General features: G+C 34.2%; 1 protein-coding gene across 8 annotated transcripts in view; it reads right to left on the minus strand.

The window, feature by feature from the left end:
* Window positions 1-867: 867 nt before the first annotated feature.
* Window positions 868-21,269, minus strand: part of LOC113519445 (latrophilin Cirl) — a 461,571-nt gene continuing 441,169 nt past the window's right edge. For 3 of the 8 annotated variants that reach the window (XM_031909674.2, XM_031909673.2, XM_052896947.1), the window contains 10 exons: window positions 19,354-19,541; window positions 18,691-18,818; window positions 17,876-18,116; window positions 16,335-16,500; window positions 15,198-15,412; window positions 14,578-14,675; window positions 13,452-13,620; window positions 11,504-11,677; window positions 8,440-8,733; window positions 868-4,301 (listed from right to left, as the gene is read on the minus strand). In XM_031909674.2, the coding sequence (XP_031765534.2) occupies window positions 3,465-4,301; window positions 8,440-8,733; window positions 11,504-11,677; window positions 13,452-13,620; window positions 14,578-14,675; window positions 15,198-15,412; window positions 16,335-16,500; window positions 17,876-18,116; window positions 18,691-18,818; window positions 19,354-19,541 (2,510 nt within the window). In that variant the 3' untranslated portion in view covers window positions 868-3,464. Of the gene's footprint in view, window positions 4,302-8,439; window positions 8,734-9,687; window positions 10,052-11,503; window positions 11,678-13,451; window positions 13,621-14,577; window positions 14,676-15,197; window positions 15,413-16,334; window positions 16,501-17,875; window positions 18,117-18,690; window positions 18,819-19,353; window positions 19,542-21,269 lie in introns of all 8 variants that reach the window. The other 5 variants (XM_052896948.1, XM_026904563.3, XM_052896949.1 and 2 more) reach the window with 4 other exon arrangements.

Raw genomic sequence — 21,269 nt, forward strand, 5'->3', positions numbered from 1 at the left:
GTTTGCATGGCCGTGTTTCGATTTGAAGGGTGGGATATGGCGTGAATTTACTGGGTACAGAGGAATAACACCGCATGGGGGGTATCATGGGCGAAACAGTTTACTCTGTTATGTCCATGGTACTGCTCATGTTTATAGGCGACGGTTACCACTTTCCATCAGGTGGGCCGTCAGCTTGTTTGCCATTCTAAGTTGTATAAAAAAATTTAAGTCGGGTTTTTTTTTTGTGATAAACGATTTTAATTATTCATTAAATATTTTAAATAGTTGTTCCAAAATAAAAAAAAAAGCTACTTAATATTATTAATATGAAACACGTCTGTTAGCTCTATTGAATTAATATCCAATTTTAAACGATTATTCCTGATTTGACCTTGGGTTGTACGAGCGCGGCTTGACCTTTTACTTCCAGAGGAAAGAGATGTTAATAATAGACATCTATCAGTCCCATTGCTGGCAATATACTCTATCAGGTCGATCCCCACGGGTTCCCTCTGAAAACCATCTTGGGTAATTCTTGTGGATTTCGTCACTCCATTGCTGGCAATAGGAATGACCATAGCAGATCATATCTATGTGGTTTTCCTTGGAAACCATCTTGGGTAATTCTTGTGGAATTTGTCACGATGTATTAACTGATTTTTCATTCTCACCTTTTATTGTATTATACCGTTGATAGTATTATCGATAGTGCGGGCAGTGTTACCTTATTTCATTTTCTCTTATTAAAACAAAGACCTATAATGTCTTCGGTACCCGCTAATGAATTATTTGCTAATAAGAGCTGACTACCCCATCTGAGATTATAGTCGTGAGTATATTACAAGCTTGTGTACACTTAACAAGGAAGTGAAATAAAATAAAATATTTTTCATTTGTGGATATTCTCACAGAATAGCCACTCTTTATTTATATAAACTTTAAATTATTTACACATTTCGTTTCTGCTACTTTACATTTATTATATACTTGTCAACGTTTTTAAAATACAATCAAAACAAAAAAATATATATATACTTAGTAACAGAAATACACAAGACATAATGTACACTTAATATTATATTAAGACGTGGGAAAAATAGATGGACTAGTATACCCAATTAGAAAAAATAAAATTTCCCCACAATTTCAAATTACTCGCATTATGTTAAAGTATTTTATAAATTTCAGCCACGGTACAACATTATTTAAAAATTATTCCGTTACATTAAATATAAAATGGCCGAAAATTTATAACAATACCCCAGTCTAAAATATTGCTTAATCGATTCAAAATATACATGAAAAAATGTTGTTACACTTCTTTTTTTTTTTATTGTACGTAATATCAATTCTGCCAACACAATTCCTTTTGTACTTACTGTTTTAATGGAGAAAAAAAAAAAACTTTTACATGGCATTAACAGAATTTAAATTTACCTTCGTAAAAATAATATATGTATAATATATATTTTTAATATTTTTTTTTCTTTTAGTAAGTATTTCATAACACTAGTTTCTAATGTACAGAAAAGTGCACAACATCAAATGGTGTCAGTCTATAATAGGTTGGATGGATTTTTTCCGAAATTCCTTTAAAAATAAAATTTAAACATTAAAAAAGCTGAAGCACTGGAAATAAATATAGCTACAATAAAGCTTAGCAAATGAATACATATCATAAAGCCAAATCAGGAGGAGTATTACTATCACAACGTTCATAACGACTTGAAGGGTATTTTATGACAGTATAAAACAAATATGGCGGCAGTAAACTGTCAAAAATTTGTGATTTTTATGTTTGATTTTCATAAAGGTACATACTTTAATGACAAAAACAACTTTCTTTTTAAATTACTTGTATGTTTTAAAAGTAATTTCATTAAAATTAAGTTGAAATACCGCTCGTTTTGAAATTTTTTAAACTTAACCTTTATTATTTAAATATAGGGTTAAATTCTATGTAACTTCTCTGGTAATTACTTGGATTCTCCTCCTGCTAGTGCTTTGAATACATAGTCATTATACAGCGTGATGATTTACCATTTACTTCTCATTTATGGTAAATACCAGATTTTTTTACCACAAATGTGACAAACAAATATACAGTACATTTGATAGTAAATGATTAATGGCCTGTAGATGCCTGCAACACCAAGTATGTTGTAAATGATGTTTTTTTAATTAAAGAAATGTATTTTTTTTTTGGTTATTACCAAAACGATGAATTAAATGAATGAAATAATGTCAACCATTTTACTTTTGAATGAAGATGATCACTGGTAAAATGGTTACCACAGATGATAATTTCTGCAAAAGTATGAATTTTATTTCAAAAATTTTAGTACAATATTCGAGGTCATTTCTTATTAGCAGTTGTCACTATAAATTGAAAAGTAAAATAATATATTCGAATAAATATATGTCAACTATTACAACTTTGATCTACCATGATCACAGGTAAAATGATCACCATAAATGATCTTTATTTTAAGAAATTACTATTTTTTATTAAATATAATTCGAATGCTTGTTTCTTCATCGTCCGTCAATTTGAATTTAAATGAAACTAAAAGTAATCAAAATAATATTCGAGTTTTAAATACATTGGAGAAAAATGTGCAAGCAATAAACCATCATTTTGTATAATATTAATAATGGCAGTGTTTTTGTACATTATCCAAGATGGCGCGCAAGCGTAACTTAATCTAAAGTGTACAAAAGAAACATCACAGATTATCGTACCTACATTAAGGGAAAATGCCATGATATTTATTTTTTATCTAAAGAAATCGCTGATAGAAACAGTAAGGGCACACCGGAAGTACTATGAGTCTAGTACTAAACGCTATTCTTATATACAAAATTGCTGTCTGTCTGTCTAACTATCCTCAGAACTTGGGCAAGTTGAAAAATAAATCTATTACTATATTAACTGCAATTATTATCATTTGACTAATATTCGATTTGTTTTTATGTTACACAAATTCTCAGAATGTTTAGACAGAATAAGGGCGGTTACACACGTATGCTGTCACCGTGTCGTTGCTTTTAACATTTGGAAATTAGATTGTCTTTGGGGCGCTATTAACGCGTGCGCAAACGCCCTAAATCTCTCCCGTACAAAGTAAAATATGTGGTCGCAACACTGTCACTTGAGCGTTTATATTTAAATAGGATCACAGTGGAAAAAGTGATTTTATTATAAGTTTACATTCTATACTATAAATATGTTATTTCAACGTCCATGTTATGGCAAGTTCCTACAATAAACGCTATCACTTATGTATCGTGTCACTAAGACATACTATATCTACGTCCATAGAAAAATTCATTCGCTATATCTGTACAGTACCGTCCGTTCAAGTCTATAAAGTCACTAACACTCATATTATATATACGCGAGCTCACTATGAACTCGATCGCATTAATCACATTATATCGAGTTGATTCAATTCGATTTTCAACACGTTTAGGGTTGCAACTTAGAAACTTGGTTGCGAAACAGTCCTAGGGTTACCGCTTTGAGATTGGTACACGTCGTAAGGATTGTGTGGCTCCAAATGGCAAACGACGTTGTTCTCACCGTTCAGGACTGCCGCCAGCGCTCTCATGTTGCTCTCTTGGGGCTGATGATAAGGATGCATCAATCTCCCGCTCTCGTAATGTCTAGGGTCGTAACGCTCCGCCGTATCCCACTTTCCATACTTCCCGTAAAGCTCCTGTTCGTGATGGTGCCTATCTCCGGGACTATATGAGATTAGCGGTCGATGATCGCCGAAAAACTTAGAGCCGGAAGAACCATGCAACGCAGGGTTCTGTCTGCAGTTATCCGGACCAGAATTGTCGTCAGATACATCAGACATCATTGTCTCGTTTCTTTCGATCTCTTCGTACACCGGATCGTCTTGTATCACACGGAATTCTTGTTCAGATCCGCGCCTGTATATTCTCCCTTGCTGCGACCCTATTTCGGAATACGTGTGATTGATGTTCTGACTCCCGTGGTGGTGATGATGCTTGCGCCGTCCTTCATCCTTGTAGTGTTTCCTAAAGATCATCTCTTGACTTCCCGGGGAATGTTGGGATATGAAAACATGGGGGTTTCTGAAGTCATGGTTGTAGCTTCTGGTAGTTTGGTACCCTTGGTGATGGAGGGGACTATCCTCATCCTTGATGCCGTGACGAGGGGAGCCAGGGGCGAGGGGGACGTCGCACTCGCTGTACGGAGCGTGGATGTGGTTCTGCTGGGCCAACTGCCTGGAGAGTGTGTCGTGATGAGGGAGCGTCGCTGTGTTGGAGTGACTCTTAGAAGAAGTGTTCTGTAGAAACGAGAAATGTATCAGTATTTTTTTAAAGTGTATGGCGTTCTGGGCAACGGGAATTTGATGAAGTCAGTGCAAGGCGAGACGCTTCGACGAAAACTCCGTATTCACATTGAAGAAAACTTTCAGATGAAGTCGAAACAATAGTTGGAATCGAGTAAGTTCATAAAATTCCCGTTGTCCACTTATATGTATGGCATTTGTAGAATTTAAAGAGACAGCTCAATTTGTTCTTTTAATATAGAAAATAACAGAAATATGTGCATATATATTACAGTTAAAACTTTGAATTGGTCAAATGTACTTTTGTATGGAAATATAATTAAAACTGTGTTAAGTTAGAAGTTTTAACCGGTTAGAATATCTTTTGACTATTATTTTTCTTGCAGTTAAAAGTATATTTGACTGATTGGGAGATTTTTTGGTAAAACATGTATAATAAAGAACATAGCTAAGGAAAAATGATTTAAGCAAGTATCTAAAATTAGGAAAAAATAACAAAAAAAAAATGAGAAATTAAAAACATAAAAGTATAAAATTTTCTAATAATGATTAGTTTATTCAAAATATCAGTGTAAAACATTTTCAATAAATCAGGCTTTTTAAATAACAAATTTAAAATATGATATTAATTAGTTGAAATATCTATTTCTAGAAGAGTAAGTCCAGCGTGCTTCTAAGAGTCAGTTATTAATTTAGAATAACATTAACAGAGTAGTATAGGTATCATAAATGTTTACTAATACGTGCATTCCTAAAAAGAAATTATGTATATTAATTTCAAACCTTCAATCCGTTAGATAAACAAGTTTAATGAATGCTATAACCATGCCAATTCATTAACGTTCTGGTGGGGTCTCTCTCCCCATAAGGAAAGGATATTAGCCTAAGATTATCACGCTGGCTAGGTGACTAGGTGTAGGATTTTATTTCGAATTATTATTCTCTTACAGTGAGGTATTATTTCCCTAACATTTTGCGAAACCTTACCGATGAAAAAAAAAAAACAAACCCATTATATTCTTACTCTATTACCACAAAGATGTGCGAGAAGATATTATGATACAGTTGTTTTTATTTTTTTATATAATGTATGACCATAAACGCTCGCAAGACAAGAAATGTAACTCGCGCGTAGGTGCATGAAGCTTTCGAGATCCAGTACCCAATAATTTCACTATCGTATCTCACTGTATAGCAGAATACGACAAACAATCAAGCTTATTGGCAGAAAAGCATCAGATAGAGCAATGTTTTTGCTTTACACCGACTGATCGATCAATAGGATATCACGATTATAAGTTACTTTGGTAGATATCTCGATTATAAGCTACTTTAGTAGATATCACGATTATAAGTTGCTTGTTAAAATAAACATTTCTTAGAGAATATATGAAGTGAAATAAGATAAACAAAATCATATTTACAATGTTTCGAAATCCAATAACAATGATGCAACATACACTCGCACATATTTTAAATAAATATATTAGTTTAATCACACCACTTTCATTATGAGCTACATTATTAATTGTTAACCAGTATTATCTAAGTACTATAAATAAAAATCTACGATCAATTGAAAGTATTCATTTATATTTTTAACAGACTTCAAAGAGGAAAACGTTCTAAATCTACATTTCTAGTATGCTGATTTTTATATACTTTTTTTCACATAAATAAGTAAAGGGACTATTTTGCTTAAAAAGTCGATTAAAAATATATGAAGGTTATACAAAAAAAATTGTGAACACAGAGTTGTTTATAAATTGGCAAAACTATAAAATAGTTATGTGAATATACTACAAAATCGCGTATTTACATTACGAATATCTAAAAGTAAAATCATTTCACATTCACTCTCGCTACTGTAATACAGGAGTAAGTATTTTTACAGAGCTCAAGCTTCATACAAAAAATCAGATGTAGGTAAATCTTTTATAGAAGTATCTATTATGTTGTACGGACATTCATTACAGGTGCATACAAATCTCTTTATTATTCATTAGGGGTAAACACAATGGTCTTAAAAAGTTCAATAATAATTTGCCTACTTGAAGAGTACAATATTTAAGAATTTACAGCACAGCGATGGAGGCACTTCCTTTCACACTGACAGGATTACGTATCGCTGTAGTAGGATCAGCTTCCCTAGACAAATGACAATCAAATTTGTCGATAGATAAGCTTCATTATCGCTCGCATGAGTATCAACTACATACCAGATGTTGTCTTACTCTCTCATGGAAGCGATAGTGATAACATATGTATATATTGATTGATTTTTTTATTAAATCATTTATCTAGGAAGGCTTGCACCAGTTCCATTATAATACGATCTATAGTACTCACATATATGTAAAAATAACTATGTGTGAATCTACCTTCATGGACCTTTTGTATGTACCTTGAGCTCTGTAGTTACTTACTATGTGATTGAAGTGAACATCAATGCGAATCCCTAGATAGACTAAGTGAGAACACTATAGGTTGTGTAATTAAATAGAAGGGGACGGGTGGTACTGATGTAATTGTGTGAAGTTGGATGATCACATGCAAATGCTATGGTTAGGTCACATGCGGTTATAATTGTAGGGTTTCTATGCTTTTGTAAGATCTCTTTTAAACATACACGTAATTGTATACCACCACCGTATTGTTTTAAAATTGATAGATAATATATAAAATTATGTGACATAAATATAATAGTATTAAGTAGTAGTCACAGTATATCAGTGTTTTTAAAATAATATAAAATATAGACAGATATATTAAATATATTTTACTACAGTGACGCATTGTATGTGACTATTATTCATTTACATTTTTATTATAAAAATCACAGAATATATTATTTTAAAATAAATTTAACAGCAAATCAGATTGTTTAATAATTATTATAAAATAATTACCCTAATAATTGAACTCATTTTAGATTTATTTATATGACAAAATTCATGATAGATTGTTTTTATTTTTTATTTTTAGATTGATATTAATTTATTAACACATATTTGTACGATACCTATATTATGATGTTATTTTGTTTTAAATTTATATAGGTATAACATTAGTAATGAAGTGGTAAAAAACATAAACATATTTTCAAATACATAATGTACGAGTATGGACATAATAAAAAACTGAACGGGATTTTATTATAATTATGCATTGCTGAACGTAGGTAAGTCTCTCTATATTTATATAGAATCCCCCACAAGTTGCATTATAATTTATTATTAGCTATTCACTGCGACTTCACATTAAACATATTATCCCTTCTTCCCTAGAGAATTCTGCTAAATCTTTTACGGGGAATTATACAACGTTATAAAAGGAATCTATATTTAAAATTTAAAGTCTAAGTCAAGCAGTTTAAACTGTATGTTAATAGATCAGTCAGTCAATTTATGGATCAAACAGAATAAAGATTTAGACTAAACTATCATCAATAACAGACAATGCAAATATTTTTATAACAAAATTGAATAAAAAATTACACAAACAGCTTTGGAGTACTTTACACATACTTTAGTTTTTGAACAAATTAGGTTGATCGTTAATATCTGAAATTTAACTCAAATATGGCAAAGCCGTACGGCTTCATATAGAGAGATCGGCCAGATTGATCAACTCTGTGGATTATCTTATTTTACTTTACTTTCATTGTATAGAGTGAGATTACATAAACTTGTCTTGATACTTATTAATAAACGTAATAGATGGTACTTTTATATTTCTTCAAGATATTTGACAGTTAGATGGTGATGGCAAGCTGAGATTGAATACCAGCCCACGAACTTTAAAAATTCATATTTGGAACATTAGAAATGTACATTGTTATTTACTAAAGGAAATTGAAATTGAAGCACAATTATTTCAAAGATGACGAAGCCGCGATTATTGCTTGTCCCATCAAAGGCCGAAACGCATAACAAAAGAAAAAAACTTTTATAATTCACATATAAAATTTAGTCTTCAATATTTTTCTTTTTTTTTAAACTTACGGTCAATATGTTATACATAGTCCTTTGAACACAACGCATAAAAAAATTTGCAGAGATCTTACCAAAGCGCTAAAAATCAAACCATAACACTAAGGGCTCACACAAGCTATTCACAGCCCACCCCTCACCTTCCAAACACTGCCACCGTTCGTCATAAGCGCCCAGTCGTTCGCGCCAATCGACGCGGCCAATTTGTTTGAGAAACAAGATGGCGACCGCGATCTCAGATTCTGGTATTCGTTCGGTACTTCGATATTGTTTCTGTAGCTATGCATAGAGGCTATGCTTTGCGTGTGCGATGAACTATGCGGTATATTTTGCGGTGTGGGCACACGGGTGCTTCGTGTTTCGTCGTTCGGGACGTATATAGGAGCAGAAGGCCGTATGTTCCATCTTGACGGCTCCGGTTGTATGTTGTAGCTCTGTTTAGTTTTTTAAATGTTAATTATAGACAATTTAATCGATTTCAAGATTATTTATTTTAAGCTAAGAGACAATATTTAAAGATATATCTGTAGCCAGTAGATAAACAATGTAAAATATATTTTTTGATATGAAACTGATAATTGTCAAAGTTTAATTAGATTTGATTACTTCTTGAATTATAATTGATCGTTTATTTCTGTTATCGGTAATTACGCATTGGAATTAGTAGTTTTAATCTCGGTATCATGAATTTTTGGTTGCTGTTTCTGTAATACTACTATTTAGATAAAATACCTACTAATTTGCTGCGAAACAAACATGTTAAAAATATATAATTACTTATATATAAGATATATGAATGTAAATAAGTATTAAATACACATAACACTATTGCATCAACAACCTGAAATCGAATAATACAAATTTTGACACTCTCCTATATAAATAGTTATAAGAAATGAAGAGATAGAGGCTCAAAGCTGAATTTGCATACGCATTACTTAGAGATAGGATTTTGATACTTTAACGTATTAAAACTATTATGTCATATAAATACAGGTTATCATTTGGGTACATACTATAACCACCACACCACTAAGTAGCTGGTTAATAGAAGAAGAAAGTGTTGCAACATATACGAGTAGTTAGTAAGACTTATAGAAGCGTTAGTTTTTAATAAAAAAAAAATGACTTACCGTCCAAAGACGAAATTAAAAATTAAACACTCCATTGCGTTTCAATTCACGCTGTGTTTTATGTATTCAAATAGAAACATTTCATTTGTTAGTCACACAACAAAACATAGACAATGTTAAGACAAATAAACAAAAGAAACGAATTGAGCTGTCTTTAATTAGTTACAAATAAAGCCAAAGTGGTTTGGTGGTCATTCTTTTTTTTTTAATTTAAATTTGTGTTCGTAATCCTATCTCGTAAAAATGCGTACGCACCTCTTTGGACATTCTGTCTGTATCCTTGCGGGTATCTTCCGCTGCCAGAGTTTAATGGGTTCCGTAAATGGGACATGGGGGCGGCGGGCTCTCTATCGGACATGTTATGGGGGAAATTAGCCGCTGTCGCGTTTAGAGTGGGACCGAAGTTGGTCGAAGGGCCGAAATTTTGATTTTCATGGGAGTTCCTACGGTTTCTATTCGAGTGGTAACTGTGGGCGGCGGCGGCGGCGGCCAGTGACGCGACAGAGGCGTTGTTGATAACATTGTTGTTGTTGTGATTGTTGTTGTTCACAACAACGTTCAGATTGTTGATGACGAGGTTGTTTGTCGTCGACGCTGACACGGACGTGCTCGCTGTGCTCTGTTAATGCAATGTACTTTTATTATGCAATCGTTAATCAATTTTAATCTTTCTATTTTATACTTATTTACATCATGTTAATATATCTTTACTAATAAAAACATAATAATATTTTTTTAATTAAAATAATATTTATAATTTGATAATTTTAATGAATAGTAATTAAAAGAGTTTGAATAAAAGATTTTCTAACTATATAAATAAAATGGATTTTTGAAGAGTATATTTGTATTAGTAAAGAATTTATGTTATTTATAATATGTACACGATTTGACATTATATATCCACCACCACATTTATACTTAAGGGTACTTAGTACTTAGCAATTATTGAATTTACGCTAATGATTTATTAGATTATGTTACGATTTATTATTTTAACTAAAATATATCTGAGAATAATATAATCTGTTGTGTACTGCACTATTAAAAGTGTATATATTTAAAATATATTTTAAATTTATGTATATGTATAACGAATTAAATAATTCTACATTCAGACATCATATCATATACTTTTAATATATTTTTCGCTTTAGCAAGATTAATTACAATCTGGCTGTTTGAAAACTAATAACTTTATTCCATTATTTAAAAAAAAAGTTATTTGAAAAAGTGATTAATTTTAATAAGCAGGCAACTAGCAGATAACATTGTGATATTATAAAAAAAGATGGCTTCACATTGCCGGTAAAACCTGCTCTAGTTTTGACTGGTAAAAATCTAACTACATCGAAGATGTTATATGGATTTTAATTCATTGTTTTATTTTGTATTACTATATTTTTTATTTATTTTTTCTTTATCGCCATCTTTTAATTTATTTTAATACAACAAAATTGTGTTATTATGTGTCACAGTCTTCCTGAACACTAAGATCTCTTTTACAGGTCTGCGGCATTTCTAGCCGTTTTCTGACTTTTTAGAACAGTCTATATAGACTGAACTAAACCTACTTTCATGTATATCGACACAATTACGTGACTAAGATTGAAAATAACTGGACAAATTAATCTTTCTCAACTCATAGAAAAGTAGCAAATGAATCTATCGATGGAACAGTTATCGCTAACGATTCCATGAGATAGAATGAGATGGCGATATCCAGTGTCTCATTCTTTATCATGCAAGCATTAACCGATACTATTGTGTTGATAGGTTCATTCACTTGTTTCGATGCAATTGAGGGGTATGTGAGTACTTATGTAAGTATAAAAATAGTAGTACATACAGGGCGGAAGCGGATTGTTAGTAGGAGGGTATGGCGTACCCATTACTAACAATATACTCCGTCTGGTCGACCTCCACGCGGTTCCCCTTGGTAACCATTTTAGTCAATTTCTGATGGATTCATCACAACGGGAAAGCCAACCTAATTTCATCCCCACTGGCACCAGTGCACCATGGCGGTGGTAGCCATTCCATTGGAATAGGTAAAGAAAGCAGTACATACAGTGACGTCCCTCGGCTCGCCGACGTCGTCCGAGTCGGGCGCGGGCGCGTGGTAGCGGCGGCTCTTGACGGACGCCTGGCGCGTGTCGACGTGCGACGCGGGCGCCGCGGCCAGCGCGCCGCACCACGCCAGCCAGCGGTGGCGGCGCGCCACGCGGCCCATCTCCTTCTGGAACTGATCATCCGATTGCTTATTTTTTTGGATGAAAATAGTATGGTAACGGTAACTCCGCCTGCGCTAATGGGATACGCTCGGAGCACCACTAAAAGATTATAGATGAGAATGAAAACAGGCCAGTTAGCCTATCATGATAAATTCATCGGGAATTAACCGTGATAGTTTCCAGGGGGAATCGCGTGGAAGTCGACCTGGTTGGGTATTGTTGTATTGCTAGCAATGGGATTCTCAGTCCCCATTACTAACAATCCCTTTCCCCCCCATCCGATCGGTTGAACACCACGATTGGATATAAATATATTGATTTCCACTATCGTACGGCTCGCCATCGACAGGGAGTTCACTCTCATACCCTACAGTCTAAATGGTCGCGTACAACACGGTTTCAAAAATGATTTCTCTCACGAACACTCAGGTTATGGAATAAGCTCCCTGTCGGAGTTTTTCCAAGAGACTACAGCACGGGGTTCTTCAAAAGGGGGTTAAGAAGTTTCTTCAGCGTCGGCAACGCGTGTGTGTATTAATTAAATATGACTAGTCACATTTTAGTTAAAAGCAATTGTTGTAATAATAAAGTAACATGCAATAAAATATTTATTAATTTTATTTAAGTATTTGTACCAACCAAACAGAACCAAAGTGACCAACAGCAATCGACTTTTGTACAAAGCTCGTATTTGTACTAACCAAACAGAACCAAAGTGACCAACATAGCTCGAAAGGGGGGAAAGGGATAGTAATAGGGTCTAATTGACCCATTGCTAGCAATACACCCAATCAGGTCGACCTCCACGCGGTTCCCCCTGGAAACCATCGTGGTTAATTCTAGTGGAATTCGTCACGATGGGCTAACTGACCTGCCCTTTCATCCTCACTTGTCATCCCTCACTGGTGCCCCGCCAGTGTATCCTGATAGCGCAGGCGAGGCTACCATTCTATTATCACTCATTAAAAAAAACATAGCTCGAAAGATAAGAAAGCTAATAAAGTAGCAATAACCTGATCACATACCTAGAAGAATCGATAACTGATGGGGAAGAAAGGTTCTTAAGTGAAGAGCCCGTACGGGCAAACGCAGTAAAGAACGACCCCTCTACTAGATGGAGTTGTTGTTATATCCGCCATTAACTATTCACTGCCGAATATAGCCTGCCCTATAAGGGAGGTTTTGCCAGTAGTTGCCACACTTGGCAGGTGAGTTGGCAACTGCAGTTTGGCTTTTGGTGATGTTTTAAGAGGGACGCTGCCGCCCATTCCTCCACCGTAAGCTTCCTTAGTCGCCCCTTACGACACCCATGGCTAAAGAAGGGGTGACCTATTCTATACCGGGACCTACACAGCACTAGATGGAGTAACAATTTCAAATTCATTGTAGAGAGTGGATGCAAGTGGTTTAGGACTGTTCCATATCTATGGGAGAGGTTTATGTTCAGTATTGGACAATAACGTCTGATATGAAGATGACGATTTAAGTTTTTTTTTTACAACATAGGGGGTAAACGAGCACCAAAGACATGGCAGGTGTGCTGCCGGCCTTTTAAAAGGAATATGCTCTTTTCTTGAAGGTTATGACATATGGTTGTGTTATATACCGATATATACTGATACGACAGTAGACGTACGTAGACGGTAGATTATATATGTATATTTTTATATCATTGAGAATGATAGATATCGTCATAGTCGTCAAATACTGACGGATCTGACAAAGATTACATATATAGATCCGTCAGTGTTCTAAGACTATGACGATATGCTGTAAAATACTTACGATTTCATTCTGCAGACAATGGAAGATGAATATGAAGAGTCCTTGTAAAGAATTCAATATCGTGAAGGTGTACGCTATGCCGACTGTTTGCTCCGTCAGGTACAGCAGTCCGAAGGTCCACGTCAACCCCAGCAGGAAGGCCAGGATCATAGAGCTATGTAACCACACCCTGGAAACGAGATTAACTGACATAAATACATATAACTCTTTATATATATGTATATGTGTGTGTGTGTGTGTATGTATATGTATATACTATTATATATATTTATATGTTAAATATCTGCTCTCGATTATTTGGTTTGATTTATTGTGAAAACTTGACTGATTTATGTTATGGTTGTGTATACTATTTTATATGTCTCAGGTATTGTATGTTTCCATTTTAAAGTAAAATAAAATAAAATAAAAATAAATTAAATACAAAATTATTTTGTGTGAGTAATCTTTCTAATTGTAAACTAGACGCTGTCTATATATGGGAGATATTTATAATAAAATTTTATATAAGGGGTCTTAATAAGACCAATAGATAACAAAACATAAATTATTAGGAATTTTGTCTGTCCATCTGTTCCAACATCACGCAAAAAGCACTACTGCACCAAATTAGATGCGGTTTTAATAGTTTTGTATATCTTTTATTTTGATATATATTTTATCTAGAAGTAGTCTATTTTTTCGGTTTTCTTACTTATGCGCAAATAAATTAAATTCACTTTTGCGCTTAAATTCACGCGTACGAAGTAGAGGGTAAAAACTTAGTTAAATATAAAATAATATGGTAATGTAACAATTTTATGTTGTGTATAATTATTATTTACAAGATTCATAATAATGAATCTATCTCAATAGTCATATGAAGGTGTCGCCCTCTGGTGTCAAAAATTTCTAAATGACATACCTTCGCCATACACGATGGTCTATGACGTGGCTTACCTGACGACGTAATTCTTACTAACAATATAGATTACAACCTTAAACCTTAACGGCTTAACCAATTATCATGAAATTTGGTACATATGTAGTATTTGGGATGGAGATTTACATAGGCTATTTTGGTTCTGTTATATCCTAGTTACTGGGATAAAGTTGCGGATAGTAACAAATCACGAATAAATATTACCTTATTTTGTATAATTTTGAATTCTCTTTTGTCTTGACAGAAACCGTCGAGTGATGGCACATCATATAAATCACCATACTGAGGCATATCCAGTTTGCCTGAAAAATAAATATTCATTTTGGTAAAATATAATATTATTGTTATATTAGTGTTAAAAAAATATTTGAATAGAAATTACAGTGTATAGAGGCATAACACCATTGTTCTCAAGAATGAGAACGCATGAGGGATGCTATGGGCAGTAAATTTAGTTATATTTACGATACTATTCAAGTCTATATGTGACGGTTACCACTTTCCAACAAGTGGGCTGTTGGATTTATTAAACAATAATCTGGTTGAAATATAAATATATTTTTATGATAAGTAATTCTTACCTACGTTGTTTGCATGACTGTGTTTCGGTTTGAAGGGTGGGATATGGCGTGAATTTACTGGGTACAGAGGAATAACACCTGAGTCCTTAGGAATGGCAACGCATGGGGGGTATCATGGGCGAAACAGTATGCACTGTTAAGTCCATAGAACTGCTTATATCTATAGGCGACGGTTACCACTTTCCATCAGGTGGACCATCAGCTTGTTTGCAATTCTAAGTTGTATAAAAAAAAAAAACTAACAGCAAGCACGAGTGCGACGGGTCCCACGAAGCTCATAACGAAGAGACGGTCGGTGGACAACCAGCAGTGACGCGAGGTACCGTAGCCGGTCGGGAAGGCTGCAGCGGACGCCAGCACGACTAAGGCGGGGGCGATGTACGCGCCTGCTAAGTACCAGCGTGCGCGAGGACGCTCCGGCTCGAATACTTCCACCAGCATCGCGTACAGGTGGAACCCTGAGGATCACATATCGTTATTAACCAACTTATATTCGTAACTTCGTTTGTATAGAATTGTTATTTTTTTTTTTTTGATGGATGAAAATGGTATGGTAACTCCGCCTGCGCTAACGGTATACGCTTGCGGAGCACCAGCGAAGGGTGATAGATGAGAATGAAAACAGGCCAGTTAGCCTATCATGATGAATTCATCAGGAATTAACCATGATAGTTTGAATAGTCAGGGAGAACCGCGAGGAGGTCGACCTGGTTGGGTATATTGCTCGCAATGGGATTCTCGGTCTCCATTACTAATAATCTCTTTCCCCCCATCAAAGAATTGTTATTTATGAGCATTCATTCCTTTGTTTACTGAAGTAGGGTAACGTCGCTTGCAATTTGGGGGGAAAGGGGTTGTTAGTAATGGGGTCTAACAGCCCCATTATTAGCAATATATCCTTACAGGTCGACCTTCACGCGGTTCTCCCTGGAAACCATCGTGCTTAATTATTGATGAATTGGTCACGATGGATACCCAACTGACTTGCTTTCATCTTCACCTATCGTCTCTCACTGGTGCACTGCCAGCGTATACGATTGCGCAGGCGGGGTTGCCATTTCCTTTTCACCCATTAAAAAATTCGGAATTCTTCTAAGACAATTGGACATTTTTCAATGTTTTCGATTAATTCTTCAAATAAGTGTTCTGCTAGCGAATTAATCTCCTTATTCATAAAAACGTGAAACTTCACATAAACTTTTTTTAGTTCTTGAACTGTTTTGTCTCTTTCTTTTAAGCTAAATTCCTTACATCGAAAATCATTATAAGAGGTAGTCTTATTTCGATCATGGGGTTTTAAAAGTATATTTAAAATTTATTTGAAAAATAAAATAATGTCCTTTATTTTCCATTTCTGTCTAAAAAATATCTTTCGTGTACCTTCTAGAAACATCCAAGCGAAAGCAGCCAAGAAGAAATAGTGCAGCAACCCAGCGATCAGACCGCACAGAATCCTGTCCTGCGTCTGGTCTATGCCGGCCATGAACACCACCTCAGCGACCAGCAGACACCAGCATAGGTTCTTGTGGATTAGCACGCGATCCGACTGTTAACAAATAATCATGACAATTAATGATTACATATCATGTTTTTATAGCAACAGTAACCTGTCCTTTAAGCAAATTACTGGGTAAAACAACTTAGTATTCCATATTAGACATGCATGAGAGGTAATATGGACAGTAGTACAGTCTATTTTGTAATGTCTAATGATGGTGACCACTGTCTACCATGTTTGCCGTTAATTTATTTATAAAAAAAGAAGTTGGCAAGGGGTCAAGGGATAGGGGAATGGCGAATATTAACCTATTACTTATTTCTGCAATGAATTCAGCTTTGCCTGAATTTGTTGTTTCAATATGTGTCCTTTCTAATTTTCTTTTCTATCTAAAGATGATTTGTGTACAGAGGCATAATACTTTATCCCTCAGATATGACAACGCATAAGAGGTATCATAGGCTACACAGTATATATTGTTATGTACACAGTACTGTTCATATCTATAGGGGTACTGCTTTCTATCAGAGGGGCTGTTATCTTGCTTGCCATTCTAAATTAGGTAAAAAAGATTTAGAAAACCTTTGTCTTTAGGAGTGGTACTGTATATTAGATTATTTATTATACTTTTTTCCTTTGTATATTCTTTATTGCACTTGTAAATTACATTGTTAATGCATTTATAAATACTGTGAGCAAGGGTAGACTTATCTCTGACAGAGATCTCTTCCAGTCAACCCAATTGAGTTAGAATACATTTCTTCACAACGATTGTGTTGTGAAACAACACAATCGTTGTGAAGAAACAACTAATGGTTACTACTTCACAACGAAATATTTTTCATGTAAATAGTAGAAGGGTTCGATAGCAATAAAACTTGATAAGGACTACCAGTAAAGCAAATTATTACTATTGGATAGTAAAGCAGGGATTGAAATGTATCGCACTGAAGCCTTGACCATTTTACAGTTTATCTATTAAATTAATAACAAACTATAATACAAATGTAGACTTTAAAATTTCTTATATATACCTTGCACATCTATTCATAAAATAACAAAAAAGCAATAAAATATTAGTGCAAATAAATATTAATACTAAACGAGTACGACGTATCACAAAATATCTATAAATGAAATTATAATATAACAGTTAAAGAATTAGCAAAGGCTTCTCTAAGTCTAACTATATAATACATTTAGTTACATATAGGCTATAGAAATTATAAAACAAAAATACTTCCAAAAAGGGTAAACTGTTACCCTTTAAAGATATGGAGCAGTGCTGTACAATATAAACGAAGTTGAGGGTATAGATAGTGGACTTATATATTTTGCACATATAGGATTCACAGTACCTTGGGGGTCCATAAAAAGCATCTACCACAATTGGCTACGCATGACCTTGGAAAATATGAATAACCTCAGAGACAGAAACCTTCATATTCTTGAAGCACTGGAACACTATGATGGCGGCGAAGAGGGCGACCGCCGAGATGGCGCATCCGATCAGGGTTATCAGGCGGAGAGCCAGCACGTGTTTGCCGGAGAGAGGTATCCCCTGGACGTCCATGAGGATCGCGAAGTTGGTGAGGTGGGAGCACGCGCATCCCGTGTGAGTGGAGTTGGACCATTCTACTTGACAACCTTCTGGTGACCAGCCACTGTAAGGAAATAAATTAAAAATTAGAATTGTAAATGCGATTTATTTTTTAATTGTAACTTAATTTTTAAATGTAATTTAATTTTTAAGTTTGATTTAATTGTTAAATGTAATTTAATTATTAAATAGAATTTAATTATTAAATAGAATTTAATTATTAAATAGAATTTAATTATTAAATAGAATTTAATTATTAAATAGAATTTAATTATTAAATAGAATTTAATTATTAAATAGAATTTAATTATTAAATATAATTTAATTATTAAATAGAATTTATTTATTTAATGGTATTTAATTATTAAATGTAATTTAATTCTTAATAGAAGATTAATTAACAATTGTAATAACTGAAACTGGTAAATGAAAAACAACAGTCGAGTCTCTCATTCTTCTCTAACTGAAATTATTATATTTAACGAATTGATGCCTTTGGTTTAATTATCTGATTTCATTTAAGGATTGAGGTTCGCATTAAGTTTGCGATTTTATTATAGATATATGTACACGTGCCTATCCCTTTAATGATCTAGTGTGAGGATAAAAATACATAGATAAATGATTAATGTACTCACTGTAATGTGTAATCCCAAAATACACAAGCTGGATTCGTAACGTTCTCTGTTCGAAGGTGTTTCATGGTAAGTCGTACCATTTGCGTCAGTTGGATGTGCCTTCCATTGCCCAAGCTCGCAGATATCACCTGCACATGAAATCAGTTACATGATTATGGCAGTCTAATTGTATAAAGGATTAATTTACAATTTTTATGAGATTTTTATTTTTACGACTGCATGAACAAAAAGTTTTATTTTGTAGTCGTCTGGTCCCGGCATAGAATAGGCCACCCCTTCCATTCCCATAGGTGTCGTAAGAGTCGATTAGGTAATGCGAGGGATGAGCAGCAGCGTCCCTCTTAAAACATCTCCAAAGCCTAATTGTGGCTGTCAATCCGTCTGCCAGGTGTGGCAGCTAATGGCAAATCCCCCCCCCCCCATGTGGATTCACAATGGACAGTTAATAATTGTATTAAAATTTTAAGTTTTTTTTAAGTTCATTTTGTCCTCTTTGATTTTAAAATCTGATTTGTATGCCAGATTCTGGTGAAGAGTGTGAACAATGTTTAAATATTATGTACCATTTTGTTTACCATTTTCAAACTAAATAAAGTTATTTGTATTTGTCTTTTTAATCTAATTCATGTTTATAACGACTTTGTAAAGTAAACCCGTACTGACCTTAGAGTTGAGGACCCTGGTGACATTCCTCTTCTCCCGTTCAGAGTTAATGCTGGTGGATGAGGAGGCGACGGGATCGGAGGCGAACGCCGCGTACTGAGGACTCTTGCCGAAGGTCGGAGGCAGGATCTGTTCGAGACGGTTGAACGCGAAGAAGACAATTCTGACCAGGCCGTCTTGTCGGTTTTCTGTGGAAAAGAAATAATAATTTGTAGACTCATACAGTTAATATTATACTAGCAGTTTTCTGCAGCTTTACTCGAGTCAATAGAATGGTAAACCCGCCTGCGCTATCGGTATACGTTGGCGGGGCTACTAATCCCCATTTTTAACAATTCATCATCCCCTCCCCCCCCGTTGGGGGGTTGTGCCAGTAATTTCCACGTATGGACGTTGCTGGTCATCCATCGCTCTCCTTCCCCTCTTACGTCACTCATGGGATAGGAAGGGGTGGCCTATTCTGTGCCGGGACTACATTTTAGACTAAATTATGTATATGTATTTATTTGTATATATATATATATATATATATATATATATATATATATATATATATATATATATATATATATATATATATAATATATATATATATATATATATATATATATATATATATATATATATATATATATATATATATATATATATATATATATATATATAAATTTTAGTATGAATGTATCTCAATTAATATAATATTCTAACATTCCTAATAATAATCCTTGGGAAACCAAGGATGACTGGGAGAGTTTACCATTAAGTCCGCCATGCACACATACTCATACATAAAGAATAATATATAAAACCATCAAAAATAAGGTGTGAGGGGTATCATAGGACATAGAGTATATTTTGTGCCGGGGCATCGGATACACTGTGGCATCTATTACATACATAGTGCCTATACTTTGTGACGGGATATGTATACACTGTGGGGCCTAGTATGTGCAGTCAAAGAGTATTCGTGAGAATTATTGTATATCTACGGGTGACGGTTACTTACCATTCTCCACCAGGCGGGCCGTCAGCTTGTTCGCTATTACAAATTGTATAAAATAAATAGCATAAATAATCCCACCTAACAAAGTAACTTCATATACATGTATTTTTTATTATAACAGATTATTATTTGTTAATCTTTGTCGCGTGTCCACGATACAGGTTCGCCTAGTGTGGGGACCATTGTATCTTGTATTTGTAATTTTGTGTTTCTTGTCAAATAATAAATTTCTATTTCTATACAAAAATGCCTTGCAAGTAATATTTATGCTTTATTATATTTATGAATTGGCTAAAGATAGCGTTAGGACTTAGCATGAGCGCTTAAAACCTGACAGATTAAATGGAACTATTTCTGTAGGCACATGACCTAAACCAGTCGAGTTAGAGGAAATAAGAATTGTTAGTAATGGGACCACTATTCTCCTGAAAACCATCTTGGTTAACTCCTATTATTATATTCGCCACAATGGGCCAACTGTGCTGATTTCATCCTTCAAGTTCATCTTTCAGGTGTACCATACAATTTTCATCCATTAAAATACACATTTCAATGTCTCTGCACAACCTAATAAAGGTTGACTGGTAGAGAATGCCTATGTATCACATTTTATTGGTCAATAAAGTTTAAATAAATAAAAGAAACTGTTACATTTTTAAATGTTTACATCCCCCCCCCCAAGCCATCCTTGTTTTCTTTGTGTGTTTTTTTCTTGCTAAATTCTTTATTTTTGTCGAGTTTACTAAAGTAATATTTTGTAGGGAACAATAAGCAATATCTATCTACTCATAAGAGAGTATACTTCTGCTACCTTCACACGTTTTAAATCCAATAAATACCAATAATCGCCAATACGAAGAGAATATACATACATACGTATATACCTATCCATCACGTCTGTCTCCCATTGGAG

The sequence above is a fragment of the Galleria mellonella genome, unplaced genomic scaffold (genome assembly GCF_026898425.1).
Source record: "Galleria mellonella isolate WM207_F2 unplaced genomic scaffold, CSIRO_AGI_GalMel_v1 utg352, whole genome shotgun sequence".
NCBI classification, from domain to species: Eukaryota; Metazoa; Arthropoda; class Insecta; order Lepidoptera; family Pyralidae; genus Galleria; species Galleria mellonella.